Source organism: Thermobia domestica, chromosome 1, assembly GCF_964235325.1.
Source record: "Thermobia domestica chromosome 1, izTheDome1.hap1.1, whole genome shotgun sequence".
Classification (NCBI taxonomy): domain Eukaryota; kingdom Metazoa; phylum Arthropoda; class Insecta; order Zygentoma; family Lepismatidae; genus Thermobia; species Thermobia domestica.
This window is the reverse complement of record NC_137454.1, coordinates 334,401,574-334,415,784: the sequence shown is the minus strand read 5'-3', so window position 1 is coordinate 334,415,784 and position 14,211 is coordinate 334,401,574. Positions and strand designations below refer to the sequence as shown.

General features: G+C 38.4%; 1 protein-coding gene across 8 annotated transcripts in view; it reads left to right on the top strand.

Annotated features, from left to right (window-relative positions):
• Positions 1–14,211, top strand: part of Dys (Dystrophin) — a 1,830,839-nt gene that overhangs the window by 638,400 nt on the left and 1,178,228 nt on the right. For all 8 annotated transcript variants that reach the window (XM_081729421.1, XM_081729456.1, XM_081729463.1 and 5 more), the window contains one exon: positions 1,594–1,771. In XM_081729421.1, the coding sequence (XP_081585547.1) occupies positions 1,594–1,771 (178 nt within the window). The remainder of the gene's footprint in view (positions 1–1,593; positions 1,772–14,211) is intronic.

Sequence of the window (14,211 nt, the reverse complement as noted above, 5' to 3'; positions counted from 1 at the left end):
TTCGTCGGGATCGCAACATAATGGATGCGTTAAAACATCAAATAATACTTTTGATAAAGTGGATACTTTCAAATATCTAGGTGTAATATTAACAGACGAAAACCATATTCAAGAGGAAATAAAATGTCGACTGAAAGTAGGGAATTCGTGTTATTATTCAGTTCAAAATCTTTATCGTCGCGTATTCTGTCGAGGAATTTGAAACTTAAAATATATAAAACGATAATCATGCCTGTTGTTCTGTATGGTTGTGAAACATGATCGCTTACTCTGAGGGAAGAACATAGACTGAAAGTATTTGGGAACAAGATCCTGAGACGAATATTCGGACCCAAGAACGGGAATGGGGAATACCGGAAACTTCATAACGAGGAACTACATAATTTATACGGTTTACCAATAGGGATGCGTACGAGACGAGTCGAGACAGGATTTTCCTGACAAAATTCGAGTCGAGACACGGCTCTTCCAATAGAGAAATATACATTTTTCGAGTCGAGACATCACTTTTACAGCCCATTTTCGAGACGAGACAGCCACAAATCTTGTCTCGTGCGCATCCCTATTTACCAAACATTGTTAGGGTCATCAAATCTAGGAGGCTGAGATGGGCAGGTCATGTAGGTAGGATGGAAGAAAGTAGGAACGCTTTCAAAGTCTTAACTGGAAGGCCAATCGGAAAACGACCATTAGGAAGACCTAGGCGCAGTGAGAGGATAGTATTGAGATGGATCTCGCAGAAGTAGGAATACAAAGTAGAAACTGGATCCAGTTGGCTAAAGACAGAAGCCAAAGGAGAGCTTTTGTGAATGCAACATTGAAACTCCGAGTTCCATATACCATAGAGTTAGTTAGTTAGTTTGCATAATTTATATGGACAAGGAGGATTTAGGGACAGGAGATAAGCATCCTATTTGAGTGGCGTATAAGTAAGAAACAGTCAACAATTGAGAGGGTAACCAGTTCCTCTGCTCCATCACTTAATTTCTAGTTTGCCGTAGCCTTTTGTATACGTGGTATCCCTAATTGTAATTCTCAACCAGTTCCTCTACTCCAGGTCTTAATTTCTATTTTGTCACAGCCTTTTGTATACATTAATCGTAATTCTCAACCTGTTCATCTACACCAGCTCTCAATTTCCATTTCGCAATAGCTGTTTTTGAAACACAAAGGCATGAAGAAACTCTTGGCTTCGCAGTCTCACTTAGCTATGTTAGGACAAGTTAGAAATGTCATTTCAGATTTTGCTTGATGACGGCAAAACCCTAAATGTTAGTAGTTTTTGAGGTTTTTCTTTGGTATATTATTATCTTATGGATTAAAATGTATACTAATGTCGAAATTATGGAGGGGCAATCCTCCCCTGAAACCCAAATGACACCCCTGGGACAAGTAGACTAGAATCTGCTCCAGAAAGAGTATTGAGATATGCTTCTGTTATATCCAACGTAAACATTCATTTTTAAGGTGACATCATAAGTGACATCTAGGTCTACCGCTTCAAACTAATTAATCTTCTAGTTTTCTTGTTACAAAATATGTCTTTTTTTTAAAAAAAAATCCTTTATTTATTGTTAATTTCTTAATTTTTAGGAAAAGATTAAGAAGCTGAAGGAAGACTGGCATTATGTGAAGAACAAGGGTGAAGTGTCACCAAAACATCCAGCATCAGAAGTTCCGCACAGTTCATCTTCTCCCGTTGTCGTCGTCACCCAGCAACCAAAACAGCCGTCACCAGCGCCGGATGCTGTCACAAGGCTTCGGGCTCAAGGTAAGACAACAGAGATACGTTATTGTTTTGCAGTACAAGTTTTCTTTCTTCCTCGAAGAAACATTGATCTTTGTAGTTTGGGAAAAAGGGAGAGAAGAAGAAGAATCTGTCTTGCTTTGTGTAAGTTGGCGTTAATTAATCACAGATGAAGATGCTTGTCATACTTGCACTTTCATTGTAATCTTCCCTGCTCTCCAGTGTTGCCAATTCTTTATATTGTTCATTTGTTTCCATTAGTGGAGAGTGTTGTGATAAGGAAATGAAATCCCTTCTCATTGTTAATCAGAGAAAATTTTCATAATACACAGAGAAAAAACGTATCTGGCATACGTAAGAACGTAGGTTACATGCGTAAATACTGTAATTTGCGCGGTGGCTCAGTGGTAGAGCGTTCACCTCCGGTGCTTGGGATCCCTGGTTCGATCCCAGCTCGCGCCGTGTGGATTTTGTGGTGGACAAACACCGTGCTCGTGGATTTTCTCGGGGTTCTTCCGTTTCCTCCCACTTTCTTCAATCCACCATTTCACTCATCTCTCATCATCACCGTCTCCTTTAGCCTAACCGGTATAACCGTGGGACGTAAAACTTAAAGATTTCATATTTCTTTCTCCATATTCTTTTATACAAAAAAAAAAAAAAAAAAGAAAGAAAATATAAGAGTTTCTTCTATTTCGCACTTCTTAGCCATCGTCTATGCCGTGGGTATGAATGACATGACATCTTCTTTTCGGATCGAGTCATGTCGAGGTCGCATTTCTGTGACTGTGCGTATTTGCTTGTAACATTGGTTTCCTTCAGCAGTCTCTCGAATTTTGAAATGGAATGAGAGAGATTTTTGTTCTCGGGCTTTTCCTTAAAATTCCTGTTTTTGTGGTCAATGGTTTATAAAGTCTCACATATTTCAGGGAAATGTTTCAGAACAATAGAAATAGATTATATTTTTCCTCTAAGATTGTGTCATAAAGTCTTTTTATGTGCGTTGAAATATGTTTACAATTCTCAGTTCCAATAGCTGTTGGAGGATTCCACTATTGCTCACTTTTGGTTACTGTTGGCAGAAAAGACTTACACCTAAGGATGTCATGATTTCTGGTACCTGTTTAGTCGAATTACAAACTATCGAACAGCGAGTGTAATGAACAATGCACATAATACACGTTTCGGTTCAAGTATAAGATCTTTTGAACACCGTTGTACAGCCCGACATTCGCGCGGTCATATTCCTGGATTCTACAATCCTCCAGGAGCAGTCTTGCCTACTCCAGTTCACTCAGAATAGACTTCGTCAAAGCGTCCACATAGCAGATTTTTCCGACCTTCCACAAAGCCTAAAAAGGGCTCTGATTTCCACATCTTCTGCATAAACGTAGCGATGTATTAATGATGTCTGATCGGTGTGTGTGGAGTAAGTTGTAGTATCACATCATTATCATCATAGGTATTCTGCCTTTATTGGCAGGTCACTTGCCGCAGCTGAGAAGCTTTCGTGCTCCACGGTCCTCCGCTAACTTCTTCGTCTTCGCGTATGATCTTTCTGTTTTTATATCACAAAGGATGAAAAAAATATTTTGTTCGTCGAATATCCTGCAATATGTCTTTTTGTTTGACTTGCAAGTAATTGGATGAGGTCATTTTGAATTACATGGTGCAAATATGTATTCCTTCCAGGTCCATTAATGTGAGCTTGCAAAACACACTCGTACTGTGTGACAAAATTTCCGGAGTGTTTGCTTATCTCTTCATCATGACCTCTCGTAGTTTGATTTTGCTTCGTAATGTTCCAAAGTAATATGTCTCGTAGTCGTTCCAAAATTCCTTTCCATCTGCCTCCTCGATGTTGATTTGGTCTTCAATATCTTTAGCTACTGTTCCGAACATCTTCGAATGTTTCATTGCATCGTTGATGTCATGTGAATACGCAACTTCTCATGGCTGTGTATATTCGATCCGACGAATGTTTCCAATCTTGAACACCTTTCTCAGAAAAGGCTGATTCGTAACTCGTTTCGTTTCCTCTCATGAACAACCAGCATGGAAAGCAAAATAGGGAATATGAAAACATGTTCTCGGTTGTGACCGGCCATTGTTGAGTTCTTTGTAGTAATAAGAACTGGAAAAGACGACCCGCTCGGGAGAGTAATACTCCCGCAAGTACGTTTTTTCGCGCGCTACTCTAGCCAACTGTTTTACGCGCTATCCTAGTCAGTTGTTTTAAGTTGGTCACAAAATCTATATCATTTAGTACAAGGGGAACAAAATGAGCCTTATATCATGGAGTACAAGGGCAACAAAACGAGCCCTGCGGGGCTTCTAACCCGTTCCTACTACTACTACTACTACTACTACTTATCTGCACAAAAGTAAGTAAATCACATTTTTGAGTATTATTTTCGTATTATTTCAATTTAAAAAGTGTTATAAAATGTAAAAAAAATGTTTAAAAAACTTTCCTCGGGCCGGGTTTGAACTCACGCCAAAAGAGATTTTCGTTACTAGTATATAGCGCTAGCCCACTCGGCCACGATGACCAAGAACGACGATCGTCTGAATTCTGTTATTTAAATGCAACGTGGCAAGACATAGATAACGCCAACCAATCAGAACTGTTTTTCGTTCCTACTTCCGGGAGCATTACTCTCCTGAGCTAGTCCTCTGGAAAAGTGCCGTTTATCTTCACTGTTCGAAAAATTATTTATTATTATTTTCATTTGGCTGGCATGGCCCAATGCAGATCGTGGAAAGAAACGTTTCATGCTTCCAGAATTACGGTTAGGTTTGCTGTTAAAATAATGTCCTGTATCACTTGACCACGGTGAATTGATGGGTACAAGTATGTTATCAGCTGAATTTGTGGTTCTTGCACCCAAATTCCTCCTTTGTTACTCATCCACTGCTCAACCTCTCCCGGTTCTGTCCTGGCATGATCTTTGAGACTTTCTGCTGTAACGTTGACCTCGTTGACACATTTACTCTAATCTAATCTCAGCATATTCAGTTGCAGGTTAGGTTAACATTTATTTCCAAGACCATAAATTTCAGCTTCCCTTTTACTTATATATTTACAAGTTTCATATATTTTTAAATAGTTTATTTCTTTTTAATTTTAAAATTTCGCGTTTTGATTCCACTGTACACAAAGTTGCCTGGACGTTGCCCATAGTGCACTGGTTTTAATTACACCACTGAATAGTAGTAATAATGCAGTGGAACTTCCGAATATCGGACACAAATAGAATATGGTTATAGTTTTTTTTGTGAAATATATTTTTACTATTTTTTTCTTGTATATTGAATATTGAAATTTTTATTCATATAACAATCATTGGTATAATTATTCTTTTAACGAATATTATAACAATATCGAAATTAATATTTAATAACACAAATTGGAATAATTGCGTGAGTTTGGTGAGAGGAGAGTGGTTACAGAAGGAAGATTTCTTCTAGTGCTTTTCCCGGTGGAAGCGTTCCTAGCATCGCTGCTACGTTCCCTCTTTGCACAGCCATACTTAATCTCTGTATAAGAAAGGCTGAAGCTCGAGTGTCGCCTGTTTTGAGAGTTGTTCGGCGCCCAATTTCTTTAATAAAATTTAGTCCTTCATGACCCCAGGACCCACAAGTTTCGATGGCGATGGTGATGAAGTGGTATTTGTCCAGGAGGTTGTTATATTTTCGTCCATGGAAACGAGGGAAGGCTTTAATATGGGATTTCACTTGTGCCGATACTCTAGCCCCCTCTAATCTTCCTACTTCTTCCACAAAAGCTGGGATGGTGGCAACTCGTAGAGAATCTGAAAAGAGACGAAAATATGGTTACAGTTGTTCATAAATGAGTAGTGTTTGTTACAGGGAAGTTACACAAATTTCGGTAATTATATGCAGTATAATTAAATTAAAATTTAAGAAATCTATTTTACGCCCTATGAGTATACCCTATAGGCTAAGGAGGACATGATTAATTAAAGTTAATTATTATTTAAAAAATTGGTGGAATTTGAATGTGGGATGAAAAAGATAGAACTTCGAGAAAACCCACGAATACCACAAACTCAAGCGACTGGCTATGGAACGAAGGTCCCTCTCACCAGTGGTGAGAACTCTAGCATCGAGCTACCATGTCGTCATAAAAGAACAAAAGTATAACCGTGGCATATGTCATTGTTTTACCTAGGTCTACAGGCAGCATAGATGGCCATTTGGATTGGGCTTGCTCGGGTTCACACTTACTTCGTTCCCTCTTTGCACAGCCATACTTAATCTCTGTATAAGAAAGGCTGAAGCTCGAGTGTCGCCTGTTTTGAGAGTTGTTCGGCGCCCAATTTCTTTAATAAAATTTAGTCCTTCATGACCCCAGGACCCACAAGTTTCGATGGCGATGGTGATGAAGTGGTATTTGTCCAGGAGGTTGTTATATTTTCGTCCATGGAAACGAGGGAAGGCTTTAATATGGGATTTCACTTGTGCCGATACTCTAGCCCCCTCTAATCTTCCTACTTCTTCCACAAAAGCTGGGATGGTGGCAACTCGTAGAGAATCTGAAAAGAGACGAAAATATGGTTACAGTTGTTCATAAATGAGTAGTGTTTGTTACAGGGAAGTTACACAAATTTCGGTAATTATATGCAGTATAATTAAATTAAAATTTAAGAAATCTATTTTACGCCCTATGAGTATACCCTATAGGCTAAGGAGGACATGATTAATTAAAGTTAATTATTATTTAAAAAATTGGTGGAATTTGAATGTGGGATGAAAAAGATAGAACTTCGAGAAAACCCACGAATACCACAAACTCAAGCGACTGGCTATGGAACGAAGGTCCCTCTCACCAGTGGTGAGAACTCTAGCATCGAGCTACCATGTCGTCATAAAAGAACAAAAGTATAACCGTGGCATATGTCATTGTTTTACCTAGGTCTACAGGCAGCATAGATGGCCATTTGGATTGGGCTTGCTCGGGTTCACACTTACTTCGTTCCCTCTTTGCACAGCCATACTTAATCTCTGTATAAGAAAGGCTGAAGCTCGAGTGTCGCCTGTTTTGAGAGTTGTTCGGCGCCCAATTTCTTTAATAAAATTTAGTCCTTCATGACCCCAGGACCCACAAGTTTCGATGGCGATGGTGATGAAGTGGTATTTGTCCAGGAGGTTGTTATATTTTCGTCCATGGAAACGAGGGAAGGCTTTAATATGGGATTTCACTTGTGCCGATACTCTAGCCCCCTCTAATCTTCCTACTTCTTCCACAAAAGCTGGGATGGTGGCAACTCGTAGAGAATCTGAAAAGAGACGAAAATATGGTTACAGTTGTTCATAAATGAGTAGTGTTTGTTACAGGGAAGTTACACAAATTTCGGTAATTATATGCAGTATAATTAAATTAAAATTTAAGAAATCTATTTTACGCCCTATGAGTATACCCTATAGGCTAAGGAGGACATGATTAATTAAAGTTAATTATTATTTAAAAAATTGGTGGAATTTGAATGTGGGATGAAAAAGATAGAACTTCGAGAAAACCCACGAATACCACAAACTCAAGCGACTGGCTATGGAACGAAGGTCCCTCTCACCAGTGGTGAGAACTCTAGCATCGAGCTACCATGTCGTCATAAAAGAACAAAAGTATAACCGTGGCATATGTCATTGTTTTACCTAGGTCTACAGGCAGCATAGATGGCCATTTGGATTGGGCTTGCTCGGGTTCACACTTACTTCGTTCCCTCTTTGCACAGCCATACTTAATCTCTGTATAAGAAAGGCTGAAGCTCGAGTGTCGCCTGTTTTGAGAGTTGTTCGGCGCCCAATTTCTTTAATAAAATTTAGTCCTTCATGACCCCAGGACCCACAAGTTTCGATGGCGATGGTGATGAAGTGGTATTTGTCCAGGAGGTTGTTATATTTTCGTCCATGGAAACGAGGGAAGGCTTTAATATGGGATTTCACTTGTGCCGATACTCTAGCCCCCTCTAATCTTCCTACTTCTTCCACAAAAGCTGGGATGGTGGCAACTCGTAGAGAATCTGAAAAGAGACGAAAATATGGTTACAGTTGTTCATAAATGAGTAGTGTTTGTTACAGGGAAGTTACACAAATTTCGGTAATTTTATGCAGTATAATTAAATTAAAATTTAAGAAATCTATTTTACGCCCTATGAGTATACCCTATAGGCTAAGGAGGACATGATTAATTAAAGTTAATTATTATTTAAAAAATTGGTGGAATTTGAATGTGGGATGAAAAAGATAGAACTTCGAGAAAACCCACGAATACCACAAACTCAAGCGACTGGCTATGGAACGAAGGTCCCTCTCACCAGTGGTGAGAACTCTAGCATCGAGCTACCATGTCGTCATAAAAGAACAAAAGTATAACCGTGGCATATGTCATTGTTTTACCTAGGTCTACAGGCAGCATAGATGGCCATTTGGATTGGGCTTGCTCGGGTTCACACTTACTTCGTTCCCTCTTTGCACAGCCATACTTAATCTCTGTATAAGAAAGGCTGAAGCTCGAGTGTCGCCTGTTTTGAGAGTTGTTCGGCGCCCAATTTCTTTAATAAAATTTAGTCCTTCATGACCCCAGGACCCACAAGTTTCGATGGCGATGGTGATGAAGTGGTATTTGTCCAGGAGGTTGTTATATTTTCGTCCATGGAAACTAGGGAAGGCTTTAATATGGGATTTCACTTAATCTCACTCTCACTTCTCTCAACTGGGCTCTCACTCACTCGGGCTCGCGCTCACTTTTTTCAACTGGTCTCACGCTCATTCGGGCTCACGTTCGCGCTCTCTCGGGCTCGTGCTCACTTCCCTCAGTTGGGCTCGGGCTCGCGCTCAATTATTGAGTCCGAGCCCGGTTGAACGCGAGTGGCAAGCTCACGAGCTTGAACAGCTATGGTAGGCGGAACACTAAAACTGGGGGAAAGGAGGAACACGAGATAACTTATGGCGTGACTAATTCGAGTTCAATGTCTATGTTTTGAACTTGTATTTATCTAGATAAACAACTGAGAATTCATGTGCCTCAGCTCCCTTGGCCATCCCTTAGCTACGATCCTGGTTTCGCCACTATACTATGTCAAGTTTTTTTAAGTAGTTGGCAACAATGCAAGACGAGGATTATTAATTGCATAAAAAGTGAACCTTTGAGGGCAAAAGGGGCTGACGGGAGACATCTGTTGAGAATATGCAGAGGCTAATTTTATGATTCGACCGTCTGCTGTTTGCAATATCACAGACGGAAGGGTTTCACATGAAGAATGGGAAAACGAAAATTTAATTGATTTTCCTCCTTTTATTTGCCGAAGTACAGTGAATATCTCTCTTACGCATTCTTCTTTCATTTCTTCAGGCGAGAGGAAGAAGAAAGAAATTTACGATGTACACATTTTCCGTTTTTAATTTTTCAAGATCTTTTTAAACATAAAATGGTATACGACGGGGCTGCAGTTAATTTTCTTAGCATGTATATCTTTTATATACCTGTACATGTAAGTGAAATATTAAATTGAAGTGTGAGGATGATATAACATTTATAGGCTATGATTTATTTTTATTAGTATAATATATAAGAAGAAGAAGTTAACCCTTCCCAGAAGCGTTAAGCCATAAGATAAGGGACAGACAAGGGTGCTGATTTCTCTGTAACTTCTGGGGAGCATTCAGATGTGTGTTTGGTTGCAAACAAGGGTTTAAGAAGGCATACGTGAGGATTTTTAAGACACACTAGCAAACCCACACGTCCTGCGCAAGCGCAGGACACTATTGTTATCTGAATAATTGCATTTTTATATAATAATCTCCCCCCCTCTCCCCTAGGTTCTACCGTCAAACTAAAAATATATATAAAAAAAAAACTCCAGGCTCGAATATCATCTATGTTGAAAATTTGATCGAGATCGGTCAGCTGGTTCAAGAGTTACTAAGTTTTATTTATTTATTTATATATATATATATCCCCTTTCCTCCACCTACCCTAAGTTCTACCATCAAAGGATATGATAAAAACCACCCCAGTTCCGAACCTCATCTATGTTGATAATTTGATTAAGATCGGTTCGGTGGTTTAAGCGTGATGAAGTCACAAAGACAGTCATTTTTATTATTATTATTATTATTATTATTATTATTATTATTATTATTATTATTATTATTATTATTATTATTATTATTATTATTATTATTATTATTATTATTATTATTTTACGTATGTATGCCCCTTCCCCTCCCCTACATTGTGCCGTCAAAGTAAAATGATGAAAACATCCCAGGTCCGAACCTTATCTATGTTGAAAGTTTGATCGAGATTGTTCGGGTGGTTCAAGAGTTAAGTTTTATTAATTTTCATATATTTACCCTCCTCCCCTCGCCTTTCCGAAGTTCTACCATCAAAATGAAAAAAAAAAAAAAAAACTTCCCAGGTTCGAACTTAATCTATGTTGAAAATTTGATTGAGATCGATCGGGTGGTTCAAGAGTTATTAACTCACGAACATGGTCACTTTTATTTTTATATTTATTGATTTTTGTATATTTCCCCCTCCTCCCCATCCTCTACGTTATTCGGTCAAAGTGAAATGGTAAAATCCATCCCAGATATGAACATCATCTATGTTGAAACTGTGATCGAGATTAGTCGTTTGGTTCGGGAGATATTAAGTTTTATTTATTTTTTATAATTTCCCCTCCTTCCCCTCTCCTAAGTTCTACCGTCAAAGTGAATTGCTAAAAACACTCCCAGGCCAGAACTGCATCAACGTCAAAAATTTGATCGAAATCGGTCGAGTGGTTCAAGAGATTAAGTCACAAACATAGTCACTTTCAATTTGGATCTGAAGTTTTTTGTTCACAGACACCGCTATTAATATATAGATTGAATTCAAATTGTGACAAATATTGTATATTCATAAAACATACATTATTATTATTATTATTATTATTATTATTATTATTATTATTATTATTATTATTATTATTATTATTAAGTATTCTGCCTTTCGGCAGGTCCTGGGCCTAATGAGGATTTTTTTTTTTTTTTTCAATTTTAGATTTTGGCCTGGAAATGTTTCTTCCACATTTGTCGATCTTCAGCTTCCTCTTTTAACTCCCAATATTTTCTCCTATCTTTCAAATCATCGATCAGCTGTGTTCTTCTTCTTCCTATTCCTCGCTTCCCTTCCATCTTTCCTTCTATGGCGGTGTGAAGAAGACAATTTCTTCGCAAGATGTGTCCAATCCAATTGGCCTTTCTACGAAGGATGGTGGCTAGAAGTGTCCTCTTTTCTTCTATCCGTTTTAAAACATGTTCGTTTGTTGCACTTTCTGTCCATTTTATCTTCTCCATCTTCCTCCAACACCACATTTCGAAGCTCTCCAAATATTTCCTCTCTAACTTCCATAATGTCCAAGTCTCTGAATCATACAGTCCAATGCTCCATATATAGCACTTGACCAACTTCTTCTTAAGTCCAATATTGAGCCTGCTAGTTAAGAGTAAACTTTTCTTGTTGAATGCTTCTTTAACTATGGCAATTCTTGACCTGATCTCTTTGGTGCAGTAAGCTTCTCTCGTCAAAATACTTCCCAGATACTTGAAATTATAGACCTCTTCAAGTTCTCTTTGTTCTTCTCTGATCCGTAAGGGCGTGTTTCCACGGGATATTCTCATGACTTTCGACTTTTCGATGTTAATTTCCATTCCATACAGTTTTCCAGTGTCAACTATTTTGCCAATCATCTCCTGTGGTCCTCCTTCGGTTTGAGCTATTATAACCGTATCATCTGCATACCTGATCTTGTTAATGATCTGCCCTCCAATCTTGAAATCTCCAATTCCCATTAAAGCTTCCTTCATTAAACATTCACTGTAAATGTTGAATAATTGGGACGACAAACTACATCCTTGTCTGACTCCTCTTCCAATCTCCATACTATTGGTTTCTCCTTCATTCAAGCGCAGCTTCACTCGTTATCCTGTGTACAGGTTTTGAATGAGTCGTCGATCTCTTCAGTTGACTCCGATTTATTTAAGTATTTTTAAAAGTTTCGTCCAATTGACTCGGTCAAAAACTTTTCGCCATTCGATGAAGCACAAACACAACTCTTCCTTTACATCAAGAATTCTTTCTGATATAATTCTCATCAATCCAATAGCATCTCTGGTGCCTTTTCCTTTCCGGAATCAAATTGATATTTTTCTAACCTCTCATCTATCTTACTTTCCAGCCGCCTGTTCAGTATGTGTGTAATGATCTAGCCAGTGTGGGGAATCAGGCTAATGGTTCTGTGATCGCTGCACTTCTCTGCTTGGTTTTTCGTGGGCAATGCAATCATTGTAACATTAAGAAAATCCTTTGGCCATTCTCCACTCAGGTAGATCTTTTTAATAAGTTAAGTCAGTACTTTCATTGCGTTGTCTCCTAATCCCTTGAGCAAATCTACTGGTATGTCGTCTTCTCCAGTGGCCTTTCTCCTTCACATGTCTTTGATTGCTTGTACTACTTCACTTTTCAATATACTGAGTCCTTTTTCATCATCCACCTCTCCCTCTGCTTCGATCGCAATATCTTTGGGGTGGTTCTTCTGATCATACAGATCTTTTATGTATTCCTCCCAAATTCTAAGGATTCTTTGATGGTCAGTGGTTACATTACCTTCTTGATCTTCGATGCCGAACGTTCGTATACTTTTGTTAGCTCTCCCTCCTAATTATTGTGCTTTCTGGCACATCAGATCATATCTGCCGTGCCGTTGAAGTTCCATTATTTCTTCACATATCTGTTCCATGTACTTTTCTTTACATACCTAGGTGTAAAAATACATACTCATAAAAATACATGGAGGTTCACATGAGCATTGGGGGCCGGGCACCCCAGGATTGGTGCCCTTGGGGACAAATGCCTGTGATTGATACCCATTTTTTTTTTATTTGTAGTCTAGCACAACGCGGTTATATCAGCCATTTATTTATAGCGTAACATTTAATTCGAATGGAATAAACTCCAACTGGGAATCGAACCCTGTTACTTTCACTGTGTGGAGAACACCAGACATTTTGCCTTACGAGGGAGCAGTGATGATTTCAGATGATTTTTCACAGAGGAAAAGTTTAATACAAGAATGAGGTTGAAAGTAATAACTGTGAAAATACTGGTAAATTCATATTGATCACAATCAGAGATATGCTCTGGGGCTAAATACTCCCTAACCCGGGGCCATATTCTGTAATCATTACAGCGACGGAGCATTCCCCAGCGCTGTAAGAGCACAGAACGTGTTTGCAATGATATCACAGAAAACAAGCAATAGAGTAAACTGAAATAAAATTAGGTTCTGATAGAATATCTGAAGTTCATGATAAAATGTTTCCTGAACAGAAAACGAGATGTAAGCAAACTACCAAACAATTATAGGTTTATATCTTTTTCTTGGTTCATGATGCTTTTTTTCTGGTATGCAAATTTGAGTTTAGAAAACCCGTACAACGTACCGTACATTACGATTTTCAAGAATTTGATAAGGTGGTTAGGCAGCCAACCTGGCCGTAATGATATGCTGGGTTACATAACTTATATTTGCTTGCAACCAATGGAATGCCAGTTCGAAAACCAATAAAGGTAGCTAGACCCGGCCCGGGACTGAGCATTAGGATTCACGAGTTGTATAGATACTTTTTTAATTGGTGAATTCACTATAGGGAAACAAGGGTAATACTTGATCAAGATAATCACAAAAAGTCAAAAGGAGCAAATTTTAGTTTTCCCCCCATATATATATATATATCCACTTCAGAAAGTCGTCCTTTTTTCACTTCTAAAGCTTTTATTAATCATCCGACTTCAAATATTTCATTTCATTTCAATAAATCATTTACTTTTATACAAATTATACAGCTTTTAAACCAGTTGGTGTAGTTTAAGTGGCTCATTTTTCATCCTTTTCCTAGAATTTCAATGATACACATCGTGTCATGACTTCTACTCTCTCCTTATGGATACCTTTGCCTTAAGTATGCAGCGGAAATGGTCATGGTTTCATTTCTTTAACATCCCACGATTATGCTCCGAGGCTAGTGGAGACGATGATAATGAGAAGGATGATAATAATAGTGAATTGAAGAAAGTGGGAGAAAACGGAAGAACGTGTGTACATGGCGTTTGTCTTCCGAGAAGCCTACTTAGTGAGAGATGGGATCGAACCGGGGACCCAAAAGTGAACGCTCTTCCACTTAGCAACCTTCAGCCCTTCAATGCTTTCATATTTATTAGCTCAAAGTGTTCCAAGGAGTAAAATTAACCTTAAGGTTTTAAGGTTCTCAGAAAAAAATCAAGTCTAAGTCAAAAAGCAACAAGTGTAAAAATCGTTGAATTTTATTATTTTGACAGGAACATCTGTTGTTTATAGGCAAGAAGGAATGTGGTAGTAGCAAACTATTTTGTT